Source organism: Homarus americanus, unplaced genomic scaffold, assembly GCF_018991925.1.
Source record: "Homarus americanus isolate GMGI-L3 unplaced genomic scaffold, GMGI_Hamer_2.0 scaffold24260, whole genome shotgun sequence".
Taxonomy (NCBI): domain Eukaryota; kingdom Metazoa; phylum Arthropoda; class Malacostraca; order Decapoda; family Nephropidae; genus Homarus; species Homarus americanus.
The window spans coordinates 3280757-3301094 of NW_024721079.1; the positions used below are offsets into that span (position 1 = coordinate 3280757).

At 40.4% G+C, this 20338-nt stretch overlaps 1 protein-coding gene across 2 annotated transcripts; it reads left to right on the top strand.

The window, feature by feature from the left end:
* The first annotated feature begins 639 nt into the window (after nucleotides 1-639).
* On the top strand, nucleotides 640-17560 carry LOC121861443 (A disintegrin and metalloproteinase with thrombospondin motifs 16-like). Of its 2 annotated transcripts, XM_042359172.1 has the most exons (13): nucleotides 640-778; nucleotides 2898-2967; nucleotides 5178-5343; nucleotides 6008-6119; nucleotides 6402-6549; nucleotides 6743-7056; nucleotides 7945-8106; nucleotides 8414-8604; nucleotides 8864-9004; nucleotides 9191-9350; nucleotides 9609-9701; nucleotides 16748-16944; nucleotides 17344-17560. In XM_042359172.1, exons 1-13 carry the CDS (start codon nucleotides 683-685, stop codon nucleotides 17420-17422), a joined length of 1929 nt encoding a protein of 642 aa, XP_042215106.1. In that variant the 5' UTR covers nucleotides 640-682; the 3' UTR covers nucleotides 17423-17560. The 2 variants fall into 2 exon arrangements, with proteins under 2 accessions (XP_042215106.1, XP_042215105.1); XM_042359171.1 differs by lacking the exons at nucleotides 16748-16944; nucleotides 17344-17560 and adding an exon at nucleotides 10493-11702.
* The last annotated feature ends 2778 nt before the right edge of the window (nucleotides 17561-20338 follow it).

Genomic DNA, 20338 nt, shown 5'->3' on the forward strand with positions numbered 1-20338 from the left:
CACCTTGTTAATGTCTCCTGGACCTCGGAGGTGACACCTTGTTAATGTCTCCTGGACCTCGGAGGTGACACCTTATTAATGTCTCCTGGACCTCGGAGGTGACACCTTGCTCAATGTTTGCACAATTTACATCACAAGGAACAAGAGGTGATACTCGAAGTGCCACTTGAGATCCAAAGAAGCGTGTTCAGTGTTAGTGCCACTAGTGCCGGGAATGAAGGCTAAATATGGCTACCTACCGGACACCCAGGAAGTGCGGCCGTTTACATACGTCACATACTCTCCGGTATTTCCGTTCTGGACAAGGCTGTTAAGGTTCCACGAGCGACATATGAACAATAACTCTGGTTGTGAACGTCATCATCTCGCCCACCCATGGCCTACAAGCTGAATACCACCACAATTGTTGACAACTATCGTCTTTAGCTTTCACAGTATCAGCTTCTTAAGGTTGTGTTAATAACGCATGGAAGCTTGTTACGTTAGTATGAGAAGTATATAAATTATAAACGCCTCTGAAAGAACAGAAACAAGTGGCAACTGAAAAAAAACTCATTAGTGAAAAAAGTGGCAACTCGCACCGTTCACCTGCTAATGAATTGTAAAGCAACAGGAGCTGCAATCAGCGAGTCAGTAGTCGACAGCAAACGGGAGAACACCTGTGTCAGCCAGTTTGTGATATATGAAGAGTTCCACATACAGAATCAGTGACATGAGTGTTGCAGATTGGATATTACTATACTTTGTGTTCCTAATTTCCTCTACCACGGGAATGCAGGTATGCTTTCGATTCATCCGTTATTATTTGGTCTCGCTCAAAATTACTGATAACTTTCATAGTTACTCATGATAGAAGAGTTTTATTAATGTTTTATGAGAGGACAAAGTCCTTTAGGGTTGCTAAACATTGGTCTCGGAGGGGCTGCCGATGCATTGAGGCTATGGTATGTTGAGACTTCTCATAGAATGAGGCTTTTGATCTGTTGAAGCCTCCGGTATGTGGAGGTCCTTCGTAGCTTTAGACTCGTGTGTTGGTATTTCTGGTAGACTGTATTTAGGTTCTGCTGTGTTGATTATAGTACGTTGAGACCACAAATACGTGAAGGCTTACGACGCTTGGGGGCATTTGGTTAAACTTCTTTTGCACTGTTTCTGGTGCTTTGGGATTACTATTATATTTAGGTTTCCGCTTTGTGGAGACTTGTAATTTATCAAAACTTTCGTCACACTAAGGCCTCAAGTGTGTTATGGCTATACTGTAGTGTGATAGTAATAACAAAGCCGGGGGAAACGGAGTGAACTAAAACTTCAGAACTGAGCTCTGTATAACCTTAATTACCTACTGCAATGCATAAAGCTGTAGTGTTGGGCACTCATACAAAACCGGATGAACTTGGGGGTCGAACCAGCGTCTCTTGAGACAGGAGATGAGCGCTGTATCCACTCGGCAGACATACACACACACCCTAAAGCCTCAGACACTATATAGTATACTGTTTTCCATCCCTTTCAAGGTTTAGAATGTCTATGAAATCCTGCCTATCGCGTCTTGTCTTTAGAGTCTGCATTCCTAAAGCCTCCAGTCAACTTGGATAATCGAGACGATTTAGTTCACGAATAATTTAGTCGCCCAATGTTGCACCTTAATAGTTCTTTCTGGAGGTAAGATCTCCTCCACGCCTATATACAGCAGTCCAGTTTGTGAGATTTGGTAATAGGTCACCAAATATTAAGGATATTTGTAGGAAATATTTATCAGAATCAAAATTTTAAATAAAACGTAAAGTTGGGAGCTGCATGTGACTCCCTTTCGTTCACCACAATATAGAGTTCACAACCTCTAGTCTCAAGCAAGGTGCTACTTAATACATTTTTACGTTGCTTTTAAATGCATTCTTCTTCAGTTTAAACATTTAATTTTCCTTGAGTTTCTGCCGCTAGATATAAACAAGGGGGATTGAAGATTTAGTAACAGTTTCTCATTCAAAATAAGCTAATTCACCTGCTACAAGCACTTCCAGACCACTGCCAGGCAAAGGGTCAAGTTATAAGAGCAATAATAATGACGTGCTAAAAAATAAATAAAAATAAAATATATAAATAAATAACATTGTGAAGCAACAGCGGAAGTTGCATGACGTGTACCTAACAATGTGACCTATATTCACGTTAGTGTGTATGTATCGAGGGTCTGGGTCACTTATCACACACACAGAGATAGTCAACCCAGGGTCTGATAGTGTGTGAGTCGGTACTATTTTTAATAGTACTGACTCATACAACGAGCCGGTGGTGATATTGTAATACTACTGGTACTGACGCACACTGGGTAGCAGACACACACTGCCCCACACCAACACACAAAACCTACGAATGAACCCAGGTGTGTGTGTGTGTGTGTACATAACCCAGGTGTGTATGGATATGTACATATGCCAGCTATGTGTACATAAGCCAGGTGTGTGTGTATGTGTATAACCCAGGCGTGTGAATGTACATGACCCAAATGTACAGATTAATTAATTACATAATAAACTTATGGTGTAAGGAGTTTTGTAAATAATGAACTTGGGTCTAGAAAGTTTCACACACACACACACACACACATACATACATATACGGTCAGCAGGTTTTATTTGTGTCCAAAAGGAGAGACCGAACCTAACTTAATCTAACTCAACCAAAATTAACTAATATCAACCTTTATTTAACCTAATCTTCCTATAACCCAACTTAACCAAAAAATTATCCTAACGTAACTTAATCTAATCTACCCTTAACCTTACCAAACATACCCTAATTTAACCAAAACTAACCCTAACCTAACCTAAACTAACCTACCTTTCACACGGACCCCTCTTAACCATGGAAGCTAAGAATGAGCCTCACCTCCACAGATTCACCTGGCAGACACTGGGCAGTTGCTCCACCCTCAGTTGGAGTCCACTGTCTTCCCTCTCCACCCACGTGAGTCCCCCAAACCCACACCTGGAGTTAGTACCGCCCACACCTGTATTTAGTGCTGCACACACCTGTGGTTATTTTCGCCCACATCTGTATTTACTATTTAGTGTCGACCACACCTGTAGTAAGTGCCGCCACACACCAGCCTGTACTCAGTGCTGTACACACATGCAGTTCGTACCGCCCACACCTGTAGTTATTGTTGTCCACACCTGTAGTTAGTGCCGCCCACACCTGTAGTAAGTGCAGCCACACACTTGCCTGAACTCAGTGCCGTTCACAACTGTAGTTAGTACCACCCACACCTGCAGATATTCTTGCCCACATCTGTATTTAGTGCCGTCACACACCTGCCTGTGCTCAGCGCCGTACACACATGCAGTTAGTACCGTCCACACCCGTTACTACCGCCCACACCTGTAGTTAGTACAGTCACACATCTGCTTGCACTCAGTACCGTACATACATGTAGTTAGTACAGTCCACACCTGTTACTGCCGCCAATACCTGTAGTTAGTGCCACCACACACCTGCCTGTAGCCAGTGCCGTCCACACCTGTAGTTAGTGCAGGTTAATGTACAGTATCTGTAGAGTGAACGTGTTGGTGAATCATCCAGTCCCGTGTTCTCGAGCAATACGACTGTTTACCATGGAACGTTTTCAAAGACTGGTTAACTTCACATATCGGTGAAGCAAAACCAACAGGTAAAATAATATAATTAATATAAACTATTTACAATGCATACAAGAAACAATAATGACAAAATAGCTAAATAGGAAGTTTACTCAGCTCGAGAATTTAGCCATTGACAAAGCAATACGATTAAACCTACAATTAAATCAATTACATTATACAGTACTTAACCGAACAAGAGCAGGAACACTTATAAGTGAAGACAGTTCACACAATACAAATAATGTACTCACCACTATGGAGGAGAAGGAAGTGAGACCCACAGCCGGCAACCATACTGTCCACAATCTCGGGTGGTTTAAATTAAAATACTTAACCCAACACCAAACTTCGAATGAATGAGTCGAAGCATTAAAACAGTCCAGTATGGCGACTCTTGGCAGTCTTCACCACCTTTACACTTAACCAATAGATGGCGACTGTCTTAAACAGCACGCGGCATTTTCAAGCAAATCTAATCCATCTCGGCGGTCCTGATATCATTGTGAAAATTAATGTTTCTTGCTGTTCTCGTAAACCGGGGCATCATCGGGGACGAACGCCACCCACTCTTGTTTAGGTCTTCAGTATCGTCAACATAAGGACCAAATTCGCAGCTAGTTAAAAGAGAATAGACCAGACAAGAGATGCTGCCCCTCTTCCTATACACAAGCAATGGTTCAGCCGCGGTCTAGCATTTACAGTGATAAGTGAAGGTGCATTCTTTGGTATTTTTTTTTAACAATACTGCTATAATAACCTCAATGTACGTTAGTTTACATTGGTCTGGTTAAAATTATGTTAAGGTAAGCTGGGGCCAATCTTCAGGCGAGTACCGAGGTCCACCGTCACCTCAAGAACAGCTAATTAAAGTTCAGGTAGATTAAATTGAGCGAATCTTAAGGTGAGCACTTTGGAGAAAAGAATCCTCAGTTTGTCCACATTTAGTAATATGACTGTACATTAACAGTTTTAAGTGTCTTTATTGTGAAACAGTTGAAGCAGAAGTAGGAGAGCTAAGGAAGAAGGTTGTGAAAATATTCTTGAGCTCAGACGCAGGAAGGCCAAAGGTTTCGAGGCAACGGAGGAGGTGGATACGATAGCTATAAGATTTAACGATAGTACTGACGTGTAAGTTCTAGCTTAATTTGTCATCTACAGTGACGCCGAGGAGTTTGGTGGCATTCACAACCTGGAGTGTGTTGGGGCGCAGTATGATGGTGGGAGGTGAACCATGGTCGGAGGAGAGGTTAAGGTGTATAACCATGGTCTTCATATGGTTGATGTGTGATATAATGTTATAGTCTTGGGTATTATATGGTATTATTGTATTATGTGCCTCAAGTTAGAACACAAGATAAACTTGCACCACAGAAACTTAACCTGGAGAAATTAATCCCCTAACCTAATCTAACCTAACAAAAAGAGTGAGTGTGATTCTCTAAATCTGGGTAATGTTTCACTTTCTATTCATGAGTAATATTTACTTTCTACCGGTACACTTTTGTAACATTTTGTTGTGGTCACCCCCGGATGCAGCTGGCGAGTATCGTGTGTTACGCTGGTCGGAACGAAGTCGACGCTCCCTGCACCACGATCTTAAGTCTTCAGCCTCCACTGTCTCCCTCCAGCTACCCTTTCCTGATTCCCAGGTTGACCTCGTCCTCCAAAATGTCAATCTTGCAGCGCAGGACCTCCAACTGAGGTAGGTCCACCCTCCTCCTCTTACCAGGTAAGGTGTTAGAACGCAGGCGGGTTCAGTTAACGGACAATGTATAGAATTTACTCCATAAGATTACGTACGCTTCGTGTCTTCTCTTAATTGGTGCTACGAGAAGGTACACTGTTAAGATAGTCTCAGTGTATTATTGACGCTTGTGTGTATGTTATTTTGTGTGAGTGTATGTTTATGTCTTGGTTCAAGTCGACCATTCTTACATCTCCACTTACGGGGGACACTAGTCGTATGAACCAAGGATATACAGTATACATATACATATGAAATAATAACGACAGTAAAATACACAAATATTTACAGGTAAATACGAAATAATTTACAGAAAATAAAAGCTTGGTTTTACGAGAAAATACTATTCATATGTATGAGTAAATACTATACACATTTATGGGGACATATAAAATAACAGATTTACAGGATATTAAAAAAAATATTAACAGAAGAATTACAAAAAAATCCAAAAATACTATTACGCATTTACAAGGAGGTACAAGAAATACAAAAAAAACATATACCTACAGGAAAGTACACAACACATTGAGCTGCATTAACAAAAATATCAAAGTTTATTTGCCATACCTCCTCTTGAGTAACAGTAGTAACTCATCCTCCATCCGGGTCACTCTGGCAGTTTCCACGAGTTCCCGGGTCAGCAGGTGGAAGCAGACGACATCCCTGTTGACTGTTTCTACGCCGGCGGCTCCTCAACCACCTGGGCTGTCATCTCCACCTGTAGCGGCTTGGTGAGTGGATGTTGGCAATGAATGGCTGTTGGTGGTGAGTGGATGTTGATGGTGAGTGGATGTTGATGGTGATTGGATGTTGGTGGTGAGTGGATGTTGGTGGTGAGTGGATGTTGGTGGTGAGTAGCTGTTGGTGGTGAGTAGATGGTGGTGAGTGGATGTTGGTGGTGAGTGGATGTTGGTGGGTGGATGTTAATGGAGGTGAGTGAATGAAGATATTGGTGAGTGAATGAAGATAATGATGGGTCCTCGGAGTTTAGTAGCGTCACACTCTCTCTCCAGATGGGCGTGGTGGAGCGTAGCGGGAAGAGTTACCAGGTGGAGGAGGTGAGCCAGGAGGAGTATCAGCCGAAGTCTCGATACCGTAGGGGGACACGGGAGACTCTGGTGGTGATCTATCCGCTGAAGACGAACCTTGCCCACGAAACAGGTTTGACATTCTTTGTGTTGTCCAGTCAATCTTTTGTTTTGCCTATTGCCTTGTTGTTTTGGTCTCCTGTAAGAAGGCTAAGAGACTGTTCAACATCTTGTCACTATGCTGAAGTGAACAATATGAGGTGTATTACGACAACAAAGACCATTCAGAGTCAACAAAGACAACAGTCCCTTGTTTCTGTCAACAGTTCTCCCTCCTGTTCTACCGGACTTCGACGGAGACACGGGCTTCACCATCAGTACTGAGGAGTCTTTGGATACTGCTACTAAGGCACATGGAGGTGATGTAACGAAGTCTCACGACGAAACAGGGACGGAGATCGCCACGACGCCAGACGGAAGAGGAGATCGCGTACGTCGGCGGACAGATGAGAACACGTCATACACTGTGGAGCTGGCCGTATTTATGGACCTTGGGCTATTCTCGTACGTGAAAAAGCGTTACCCTAACAGCAACACCAACAAGAAGCTCATTGAGATTGTTATGACCCTCATTAATGCTGTAAGTTTATGCCTTGAAGTTGCTGTTTCTTTATTTTGTCATACCTTAGAAATATTCAGACACAATCCTTTTAGCAGCTCTCCTAATCGTATAAGTTTTTTTGTTTTATCGTTTACAAAGTGAAATGTGGAAGAGAGTATATTAAAGATCTAAGTCAGGTTGGGAGAATACTGATCCGCACTAAAATTACTGTAATGTACAACAAAGTGAACTAGACAGGCTTAATTAGGTCAATTGTTGTATAAATGTGAAGGAGAAAACCCAGAGTGAAAAATACACTTAAAACAAACCAATATATTTACAAAGAAAACTCACGCGCGAACATTACGAAGTAAAACACAATGGTGACTTAATTTAAACTCCTATTAAACATTCTAAATATTATTCCTAACAATAATAACAAGAATAACTTATCTGTTAAGTTGAATACAGGTCAGCCACATAAGTAAAGATAAATACTCAGACAACACCAAGAGAATTGGGGAAGCAGCTCAGACGTCAGGTGTAAAACTGACTTTCAGAAATCACCAATACCCGATTCACTGGAACTCTCCGTAATCCCTAGTAATCTCGACTAAGGATTCACGACAAAGTATTCCTTGAGCTTAAGCGACCAAATTTTCGTATTCATATAAGTTGTGTTTTTATCTAAACCTAAGAAGGCTTCTACTTTCACAACAGTGGAAGAGAAATTAGTTTGAGAGATTTTTTAATGCAAAGCAGCGTACAATTCTTACTATTAATATTGCATTAATACTGAAAGCGAGTCCAATAAGCATGACTCTGGTGGAGACTGTGGATACTGCACTCTGTACAGTTAAGCTTCTATAAGCAAGGTAGTTGAACTAATTTGTTATTATTTCTCCCTGACCGTATTGGTGTCTGCAGGTACACCGACTGTACTCTGACCCCTCGCTGGGAGACGCCAAGATCGGAATGCTGGTGAAGAGAGTTGAGGTCCTGGGCAGCAACAAACCCAATAGTGCGAAGGGCGACATCTACGAATACCTCAAGAACTTCTGTAGGTGGCAGGCCAAGTTAAACCCGCGGGTAAGTAATGACGAAAAAGTATAGTGGCGTAATAATTCCCAGGACACCCATCAATGTCTGGCATTTATTTGTGAGTCATTGGTGTTTGATGGTGAATGTTGCTGTTATTATAAAGAGATGAAATAACAACATGAAAAACCTTATAATACACAGAAATTTTTTAGTAAATACATATCAAAACCCCGCAATCGACCTCACCTACATGACCCTCAGAAGTGTCCAGGGGGTTTTGTTCACAGGCTAGTCTTCTTCCAAGCATTCCTGTATCTCGCCTATTTTATGACAAAGTGTCCTCTGGCCTGTACAGACTACGTCAAAGAGCTGGGATCATGCTCTTCTACTGTCTGGTCAAGACCTGTGGAACGTGAGGCCTTCCAAGAACTCGACGGTGGGGCTGGCGTACGTCGGGGGCATGTGCTCCCGCTCTTATTCCTGCACCGTCAACGAGGCTACCTCCCTGGCCGCCGCCTACATCATAGCCCATGAGCTGGGACACAGGTAAGTCCCCCCGGCGTCGTCGCATTACCTCTGACAGTGATGACGTTACTCGAATAATTGCTGTTTCCCTTGGTAACAGATGTAGTTACTGCTAGAACATGAAGCAAGTACAGTACCAATTTTTAGACTGTGTGTAGCTTTGAAGACAATGTGTGGGCTTGGAGAGTGTATGTAGCTTTGGAGAAGGTATGTAGGCCTGGAGACAGTGTGTAATCTTAGAACATTTCGAGTTCTGACCTCCTTGTCTTGTGTGCCACAGTTTCAACATGCGACACGACGGTACAGGGAAAGCCAGCATCTGCAAGAAGAACAACTTCATCATGTCTCCGGTGATGGCGTCAGGAGCCACCACTTGGTCCTCCTGCTCCAGCAACGTCCTTCACAACTTCCTCAACACTAAGTGAGTATAGACCTCTCACCGGAATCGACTAGCTATAACATATTTATCTCTCTTTCTGTCTTTGCCTCGCCAAACTAACCCAGTCTGACCCCAAACTAAACTCTAAGAACTTAACCCAATCTAACCTAACTTAACCTAAACTAACTTAACCTAGCGTAAATTAACCAGAACCTGTTCCCCCTACAGAGGCGAGTGTCTGAGCACCTCCAATACTCGCAAACTCGAGAACAACGACGAGAACCATCACGGTAAACTCCCCGGCAAGAGATTCAATGCCGACGAGCAGTGCCACTATATGTACGGCAGAGAATGGCGACACTTTACAAACTCTATGAAGCCTTTTAATGTAAGTTATCACACACACACAAATAGCCCAGTTGCATACACATCATTAAAGCGCATAATATACCTTAGCAAAATACCTGTGCACCGTATAATATTATAAAGATGTTATCTCAGGCTGTGTTGTGGTGTTCCCGAGTTCGTGTCAAGCTTCGTTGTGGTTTTCCCAGATATGTGGTCAAGCTGGACACGTCTCACGCTGGTACTAATTTGAATTCAGTTTTCTAAGTTAATAATGGTGTGTTGGTATCGCCTTTACCAGGATGTGTGTAAGGAGATCTGGTGCCGTAATGGTCGACTACTCAAGACACCCTCAGCCGCCGCTCTAGAAGGAACACTGTGTGGAGGTTCTAAGGTGAGTCATCCAACCCCGTACAGTTATACACGTAGTCCTTGTTGTGTGTTCTTTACCAAGACCATACCACTACCTCCATGCCGCCACTAACCCACACTCTAACATCCTCATTATCATACCACCATCCCCTTTGTGTGTGTGTGTGTGTGATACCCCTCTCTGACATATTCTACGTAATTGGTTCACTGCCACCCACTGGCTCACTCAACCCATTGGTTCACTCCATCCATTGGTTCACTCTACCCAATGATTCACTCCACCCTTTGGTTCACTTCATCCACTGGTTCACTCCACCTTATGATTCATTCCACCCTTTGGTTCACTCCACCCACTACTTGAACCATTTACTCACTCCATCCACTAGTTCACTCCACCCATTGGTTCACCCCACCATCTGCTGGTTCGCTCCACCCGTTTTTTACTAACTCACTTCTTCGGTCAATCTTTCCACCCCACTCATTCACTCACTCCACTATAAATCTGGGGAACCACGCCAGAACATCGACGTAGGGTCTCCCAGGCTGATAAGCTTAGTGGCAATTGTTGTCATTATATCAGAGTGGTTGGAGAGGACTACAGACACTGTACACCATAACAATGACTCTCTCGTGCAGCCAAAAATAATATGTTTAAGAAAAAGTTGAAAATTGAAGCAAGAGATAGTAAAAAAAAATCACCTTGAATGTACTAAACAATATACGGATAAACACAATACACACTGCTATAAGAACCACGTCTGGGGGCGGGCATATCATATTCTCAAGTGTTGTTATAAGTCAATTTTCTTTCAGGTGTGTAAGAGGGGGACGTGCGTTAAGGCTAAGAAAAAAGTCACAGATGATAAAGGTGGGAGTGGGAGAACCTCAAAATCCCTTAAACTAAGCACAGAGGAAATAAAGAATCAAGCTAAAAAGAAAAACAGCAAAAGAAAAACGAGTAAAAAATCGAAGAAACCAAAAACGGGAGAAACAAACAATCCTCAAAAACAAAATAAATCACAAACCTTAAATAGTGAGATGAGTCAGTTCGATGTACCCAAAAAGGGGGGAAAAGTGAAGAAAAAGAACAACAAAAAGAACACCATGAATATAAACAATGAAAATAAACACAAGAGCAAGACAGCGATTACCAAAAAAGACGTAATGACAGGTATTAAAGAGAAAAACACAATAAAGAAGACGAAGAAAACGCCCAAGAAAATTAGAAGAATAGAAACCCCAACACACATCGTCATCAAGGAGAGGATGAAGTACGTAGAGGGGAAAGGATGGAAGATAAAGATTATAAAGATAAAAAAGACACGGCGAATGATGGAGGAGGCGGGGAACCAAAACAGAAGTCCTACGGAAGCAAAATGTAATAATAACTGCATGACGGAAAAGAAAAAGAGTCAGATATCAAAAATTAAGAAGAAGACAAAGCAGAACGCTCGTAAGTCGACTATAAAGGGTCCTAAAACATCAAAGATAAGTAAAGCGTTCATAAAGGCGAGTGACCACTGCCAGCCTAGGAAGATCAAGTACGTGAACGGGAAGGGTTGGTGGGTAAAAATTCCCATTGACTGTATACAACCCACCGCTTACAATAAGCTCACTTGATTAACAGTACACTGTGTAGAGGTTTGAATGTTGTTTTAAATGCGATGCTAAGTATGCATGCTGTAAGATTTATTTCAGTGTGTGTTCACGATGCAATATTTACTTCGTAAGGCCTTCACCAATAACTTCGATTTATAATTATTTTGACTTACCACTTTACTATAGTAACCTTAAGTGAATTAACTTTTATTTGTGGTGAAATGGAGTAAATTTTACATGTGTCTACTGGTCACCCCATTACAAACTCCACAAGTTGTTTACTTGTGTCTGGAATAAGGCAGGGGATTCTCTTGAACCCCTCCTGCTGCTCTTCCAACTAATTCTCATATTTATTTTAGTTGTATCATGATAAATTCTAAAGAAACCTGTTAATTTAAAATGTTAATTAAAACTATTAATTTCATCTCAGTATGACATACATCAGTTTTACTGCAATTAGCCTATATTTATAATATTTTTGAGGTGGTTTTGACCATTGTGAACTTCGGGGGAATATTCTAAAGGTCGAAACACTTTACACTGTATCAGTTGGCCGCTCCCTCGCCCTTCCTGGGAATTTGTCAATGCCTTCAAAATGTTAGAACTGCCACCCAGGCTCACTCACTTTCCACTCAAGAAGAGTTTAAGCGTCACTCCGTGAGCCTGTCTATGGTTGGTCAAGGTAAGCGATGAAATAATGAGAATGGATGATCCAAACCCTTCCTTGCCATGAAACTATTTAATGGGAAGATAGAAAAAGTTCAGAATTAGCTATGGGAGGTAGAGGTCGCTCAACCTCACTCAGATAAAGGATCAGCCCATCACCAGTCTCGTGTTACAGTCCGGGTTAAATATAACACATACATCCCTATGATCTGAATAATTGTAAACTCGAGAATTTATTACATGCGAACTAAAGAAAAAATAGATAGATGATATAAGAGAAAACATGATTTATCCTAATGGTCTTCATGCAACCATCCGTGAACCAGGACTTGCTTGTTGGCCACCACTAGGGTTGACGGACACTCGTGTTGGTTAATCTCTGTATGCGTGCATGTACAAGGCTCCAAATGTGTATTAATATATAAATATGTGTATGTATTTCACAAATCATCTGAAAGTAACCATATGAAGGAAAGAGGTTCAATATATGCATAACACTCTCGGACACTTATCTTGTCACTGCTCGGTCATATCTGTGTAGTAGAACATGTCATCTTAAGTCACCTTGTTGAAGGAGGAAGAAAGCCGGTAGCTTGTTCGTTGTGTGTTTGCCTTCTATTGTCCAGTGCTAGTGGAGGAGGAAACTAGAGTACCCGGACATAACCTGCTATGTTCAGTAGTGTCACATTGGACAACGCCCTTTTCGCTTCCGAGCCGGAATCACACCCAGGTCGCTGTGACGAGGCAAGGTCTCTACCGCTCCTGTCCTGGTAGCTCTTAATTTCAATATTCGTGTGTAGAAGGTAATTATATATATACGTCCTCTGGGCCAGCCATAATAAATGTATTGTGGAGGTGGGGCGAGCCAAAGTGGACGGAATGATTCTGGTGGAGCTGCCTGCCATCCCCTATAATGATAATAATAATAATAATAATAATAATAATAATAATAATAATAATTCAGTCACTTGTCACACAAGTTTACAATTGAAGAAACATGTTTATAAGCTACGCAGTTATACAGTTTATCATGAATATAGACAATGTAAGTATACGGTAACGTAAGCCTGAGACAGTGTAGGTAAACGACATTGGTAAACAGTAAAACAACTTGACCAAGGATATAGCCGACAAAACTGTCAGGTGCTTTCCTCTTTTCTTCTATTTTCTCTTCTTTTCATTTTTCTTATATTTCTCATACATTTCTCTATATTCTTCTCTCTTGTATTGTTCATCCTTCGTTCTTTTTTCCTTTCTCTCTTGTATAGTTCTTTCATCTTTGTTCCCCTTTTCTCTTCTCTCTACCTTAGGTTTCTTCCTCTCTTTTCACTTCCCTTTGCTAGTATTTATAAGAGACCAGGCGAGGGAAAGTTAGGTCGCAGGTAGACAAACAAGTACTTACCTGTATGTCATCACACCTGCCTCTCTGCACTCAATCACAGTCCACACACTGGGGTAATAACATTCCACCATTCTCTGGCCGGGTCAAGGACGTGGCAGCCTTGTTATGAGGCCAAAAATTACATACCTGGCTGATCTAGGGTGCCTAACGTGTTTTTTGAAGCACTTACCGCAACCAAATTGGGTGCTGTGTAGATGAACGGATACAATACTCACCTCCTGTCCTTAGGGTTACTGATGAATGGGACCTAAATTTACATTTGGGAGTGTGAGGGCAGTCGAATGCAGTGCTGGTTACATTGCCTCCTGATGTACCAAAGAAATGTGTTTTCAGTTTGCTGTATCCTTACTGACCCTAAATTCGCCGAAAGACTGGAGTAACATTCGACAGTTCAACATGTCGTATTCCACTAATGAGCATTTAATAAATATTTGTAAAGTCACTTCCCTTCCTGCTACGCCCATCCCGCCTACTACAACCTCTACCCCGCCTACTACACCCTCTATCCCGTCTGCTACATCCTCTACCCCGCCCAGTAACCCATTATCCCGCCCGCTACACCCTCTATCCCGTCTGTTATATCCTCTATCCCGCCCACTAACACACTATCCCGCCCACTACACCCACTATACAGTACACCTCTTACTACACCCGCTACCCCTCCTGCTATATCCAATATCCCCCTGCTACATCCATTACCCCTCCCGTTAGACATATAGGAATATAGTCCCCGTTCAGAACAAGCCCAAGTAACCTAATTAAGTAAATAAGCGATTCACTTACCTCCTAACTTACACATTAAATAACTTATTAGGTGTATTAGACATGGATGAATTATTCTGGTTTGCGAATGCTATATTATAGATTATACCTTATGTCAGTGAGCTACAGCTGTACAAGAATACAAACCACGATTTTACCTTTTATATTACAACGTGTGTGTCTAACTATATGAATTTTGTACATGTCTAACGTGACTTGACTGATTTTGGGGTTCATAGGCACTGTAAAAGTCTTCTTTACACACACACACACACACGCGTGCGTTTCAAAACAGTAAGCCTAAGGCGATAAACGTGGACCCGTGACATGAACGTTTATTTATAATGACAAATATACTAAACACAGATGACTCCTGTGAACAATATATTTATTTACGTTGTGTGGGTAACACTGAACATAACATCATTCATCTTCGAGTCCGACTCCAACAGCCAGACAGACGACACTGGCGGATGTGGTAGCTGTGTCCGGATTACAATGATGTAAGGACCGTCCTTTACATACGGAATATGATCTGCTACTTCCTGTGTGTGTGTGTGTGTGTGTGTAGGGTGAAGAGAGGCATCATGTATATGTTAGGTAATGTGAGGCATCCATTTTCTGCCTCACAGCTACTCGCGCCCTCACCCATGACTTTTTTTTAAGGCGGTCGCCCCTCTGCTAGCGTAAGGAGTGGTGAAAACTGATTATTTTTATTATTTTTTTTTTTTTTTAGAGAAAGGAGGGGTGAAAGAAGAATAGGGGTGGGGGAAGGAAGTTATAGTTCGAAAATTGAAGAAATTTAGGAAGAGGTAAGAGAGGGCGGGCTGACCGCCTAACTAAGCTAATGATGTGTTAGGATTGTCATGGGTTAGTTATTGTCTGTCGGTACAGGCACTTGACATCCTACCCTATCCCATAGATGGGTGTTGGTGGACCTTGGTGGTGGTAGAGACGGTAGTGACGGCGGTGGGGCTGGTGGTGACGATGCTACTGTTGGTGTTGAGGTCGGGGTGATGGTGGTAGTTGTGCTGGGGTTGGTAGTAGGGGTGGGGGAGGGCCCATTACAGTGTCACACAACTGGTGATGCTCGGGTTTATAAGGTTCATTTTCACTTCACCCCGTTTGTTCCAAGTTAAACGATTTCATTGTTATGAATGATGGTACACGTAGGATGACCCACTTATTCTCGGCGCTGGACGCTGGAGAGAAATAATGGGACACACAAGTATATATTTTTTTTTAGTGCTTGAAAGTGTTGCAGTGTAGAGTTACAGCTGACAATATTACCATTAGTACCGTGATCGTGAAAAAGGCTTTAACTGATACATGTACTGCAATACACGTAATGATGATCTCTCTCTTAATCTTCTGTACTGATGATTCTATTTACACTAACACTATAATAAAAAATACATATATAATGATTATTTTTCTATGTATATATATATATATATATATATATATATATATATATATATATATATATATATATATATATATATATATATATATATATATATATATATATATATATATATATATATAATATATATAGTGTGTGTGTGCAAATAAATCACTGTACAGGTAGGTGCACGTGATCCATGTATATGCTGATAACTACATTGAAGAAAAGAAAATATGAAGTACAGAACACATTATATGTGCAAAGCCACTAATTGTATGTACAGTGATTTCGTTTACTACTATATCGGTTAACGAAATTTCGGTTAACGAACTGCCTTCCATAAGGATCTTCAATTCGGTTAACGAACAAAAATTCGGTTAACGAATTTCTTACGAACCGACCTCAACATGTTTTCGCTTGCACTGGCCGGGCAACCAGCTTTAGTATCAGTCCACCAATACATTAATCGGTTCTAGGGCTTAAATTCCTAACTATTTTAGTAAATATCAAGAAGTTTATACTATTCAATAATTTTAAAAGTTTAATATTAAATTTTTTAGTCATTTTAACAATTATTGAACATAATTGAAGGTAAAGTGACTAGTTTAATGCGCAGCATCCAGCCTCTTAACACAGCAAACAGGCGTTAGTCTCTCTGTTTTCACTGGAGGTAATATCTTGCTTGAGACTCTCTTCAACTAAACGCTTTTTTTCTGTGTTTCCAAGCAAATTATTGGTCATTTTGAAATATATTTTACATATTGACAATATATAATGCAGTACAGTGTTGATTTAAAGAAAATAATCTTGAAATACACCAAGAGAACTAAAATTTTATGGGTGAAATGGTGCCATGGGGTGACTTCTCTTCCACCCCAATGCCAGAGCCATGCATACCAACCCTCCCAGAACATCACGAGTTGCTGTAGCATTTCGAAAGTCATGAACCCATCCTGGGAGATACGGGTACTTTTTTTTAGATACCTTGTACTGTACAAACACTGTGTATACATTACATTTTTGAAACAGTAATGTAGATGTTCTCTAATCAGGAATCTGTACAAGGTATAGTTCTCCCACACACATAAACACATTTGCTGTATATTATCAGCTCTGTACAACCCGGTTAGTGTTTGGCAGCTTTGGCATCTTATCCTTGGTGAGGTGACTTACTTGACCCTGAACCCTGCACACATTCACTTGGGCACTGTTGTCTGCACCATCTTTTCAGATGTGTAGAGCTGGTGTGTGTGTAATGAATGATGATACCGACAAAACAGACATTAACAGTGTGAAAATTGATAGTAGTAATGCCAGAGAAGTTAACATCAACGAACCCAGCAAGAAAAATCACACAAGTACAGAAAAGTCCTCCCACACTACCAGTACGGGAGACTGTGACAGTTATGCATCGTTTTTTGGCTCTCTGTAAGTACACCTGTTCTTCCTTGTAGACCTGATACACCCTGTATAGGCCTTATAATGCAGTGCTATAACATTTTAAAAATAAATGCAAGTGCTAAAACATTACAACTCTACTGTTTTATCATATTAAGTTTTACTCATCACCTCCCTGAAACCATTTTTTCAGCTTTACTTCCTCATGAATCTTAGGTACTGTACTTCCATCTCAAGATAGTCTTGAACTTACTATGCCCCCACCCACCACCCTTGACAGGTGGTACAGGTATTAAATGTTTTGCTATTCCCGCCCATTCGTCCATCTGTGTCTGTGCGTCCCTGTGGTTAAACTTTCTCATGCAGGCAAGGATACATGTTTTCTTGTCTAAGTTTATGTCCACTCATACTCTGGTTTATCTTCCACAGATTTGGTAATAGCAATGTTGCTGGAAGATTTTTCAACAACATTTTAAAATCTTTTGGAAAGTGCAAAAATGTTCGTTAACATCAGTAATTATGCTACTAAAGCCAGCCTAATGGCACAAGTACTATACTGTACTTTGGGAGAGTGAGGGAGAGATTTTTCTTGTATGATTAAGTACAATATCATTATTTACTTATGTAAAATAAATGTTGCCCAATCTGTAGTTTTTCAATTAGTGAGTCAACATTGTTTTGGCTAAACTTTCTTAAATACACTTCCAATATTATTATGTAGATTTTTGTCAAATATAATAACGATTGGTAAGAATAGCGGACTGGGCAATGAAAACAAAATAAATCATCTAGACAGCAGCAAACGAAAACATAATTCTACATCAAAAATGAATGTCTTGCTTCCAGAAATTTTATAACCTATATCAGTCAACAAATTTAAATCCCATGAGATCCCAGCTTAATTATCCCATCTCCATAATGGGGTCCTAAAGGAAGTTAGTAAATAAAATAATTTGTATGGTTATCTGCACTCACTGAATCTGGAATATTTTCAATGGTTATGTATTATAGTTAAATGCTACTTATACTTTAATAATATTTTTCCTTAATGCAGCACAGTACTGTATAGTAACAGTGAATACCTATACAGTTTAGTACATGTATTGGTAAATGTGTGTACAGTACATGTATTTCGAATGTTTGATTACCATTTTCTCTACCGATATATAGTACATGTACAATTTGTATAAATGCAAAAATTCAGTAGTGTGCTACATATTAGTCTAGTAACAACCAATAATGAAATGCACTTACACTGAGACAAGAATTTCATGTACTGTACATTTATTCTACGTTTTTAGTCAGTTTTCGCACTACCATATTTTTTTACCTATTTGTACTACTATACAGTATCATACAATAGGCGATACTGTACTTACATGCTCTTTAATTATAGACTAACATAACCTACAGCACAAATGATAAATAGTACCATAATTCAGTATTGCAGAGTACCGTTTTAAATAAATTGTTTTATAAGTTGCACATTTCCTGTATTTTAATCAAAATAATTATAACAATAATAGTGGTAATAAAGAGTTTAGCGTTAGATTACACCCGCTATCTTCCACTATTACAGACTGTCATCTGCTTCTCTCATGGATATTACAGTATTCACTTTATATAATACCAATTTCCAGGTAAAGGAGGAAGCATCTCTCCAAGTGTTTAACAGTACTGTGCAGCCATAAAGCTTATCCAACACAAAAATGATGATGGTAGAGATTTCCAACTTTATTTTCCCACGCTTTCCTTCTTTTGGGATCTGCTGGGTATCTGTGCATCTTAAGTCTCGTCCGACCTATTGTTGCATCTAAATACACAACATCCCATCATAATGCAAATGAAAATCACTAATCCATCCATCTAAAGCAATGGTCAGATGGTAACTGACGTAAAATCAGGTGGGCTCTCAACGCACGAGTGACAACAATATAGCGGCCAGTAATGAGCGATCTCATTTTCCAGGACCATCCATGTTGCTACTCTCAGTTTATAGGGACTCTAGGAGCAATATAATTGATCTGTGTATTTTGTTAGGTAAACATATTTCTCCATTTTATTTTTGTCTCCTGACCTACATTAATTCTATCCTACAAATTAGTCCTATGAACTGAATATTTTGATCTTCCTGGCTGTAAATAATGGGTTCCATCAGCACCTATTTCTCTACGTTAAATTCATAACACATAATTTGTCTACAGTTGATGGTCAATATATCAATATACTTGTTGGATATACCAGGTAGGGTATAAGAAAAGGTTAAGGAATCAGGCTCAAGTGCTGAGGACACCCATAGACTAATAGACAAGAAGCAGAAATTAATCACTGACAAGGCTGCACAAGAAGAGCATGTTGCTGGATGCGAAGAGCTCAATAATGAATGTGAATATAAGAAACTGAGGAACAGTGCAAACATGAAAATGCTCTTGCCCTCATGAAACCAGCTTAGTAATAAGTCAAATTACTACACTTATCATTGCCTAAATTTGACAGAGCCTACACAATGGATGGGGTTCTGGGACCCGTAACCTGTTCAATAAACGAAGGGATTGCATTCCTAGAAATTCATATGTTAAGTAAAAATAAGTACAGTATATTGAATGGCAGTCTATGTATTATTGGGAGGTGAAATCCAGGGAGGGAAAAGGTTTCTCAACTGGAGAATTTTTCATATATGTACTAAAGACAAAGATGAAGAGAAAGGCCAAAAACAAAGGCTGTTAAACAAAAAGGCTGACCAATTCTTGTCGGCCTTTCACCGGCCTCATGTTGCTTGATCCCCTCCAACTTCAGTTTCCTGGATAATTGCCCTGTGTTGCCTTTTGGCATGGTTGGGAGTAGTGCTGGAAGGTTCTGCCTTACATTGACCAGGCATCTTGGTCTGTATACTGTATGTAGGGTCTGTACAAAAGGACAGGAATTTTGCATGTGGCGAAAGAAAACAGCACATTGCTCATATGAGGGGTGGCAAGTGCAGATGAACCTTGAGGAGTACACTGTAGAGCAAAAATGTGTCCTTGTACATATCTGTTAACACAATATTTATATTCTTTACAGAAAAAAAAGATGTTAAAATGTGACTGTTATTTGTTAAAAGTGAATGTTTGGTTTTGTATAGAGGTAAATGGGTGTCAAAATATGACTTGTTAAAACAAATTTTCATATACAGTATAGGACATACGTACATTGGGGGTTTCCTGTATGTATGTACAGGTATATGAAACTTGTGGCTATGGTAGTCACAGAAAAAAAATCATGTCAGTCCTCCATCCCATCCACGAGCCCCGAGACATATGAACCTGTGAATACAAGACATCGCACATTGTTGGACCCACAGATGGCACACTGGGTGGGATGGAAGACTGACACAATTTTTAACCAAATGTACCAGTAAAAGCTGTTACAAAATATTTTAGAGCAT

Coding starts and splice junctions, on each gene's coding strand:
- LOC121861443 (XM_042359171.1), top strand. CDS start 683: ATGAAGAGTTCCACATACAGAATCAGTGACATGAGTGTTGCAGATTGG. Junction 779..2,897: donor CCTCTACCACGGGAATGCAG/GTATGCTTTCGA, acceptor TCACCTCCACAG/ATTCACCTGGCAGACACTGG. Junction 9,702..10,492: donor CACTGTGTGGAGGTTCTAAG/GTGAGTCATCCA, acceptor ATTTTCTTTCAG/GTGTGTAAGAGGGGGACGTG.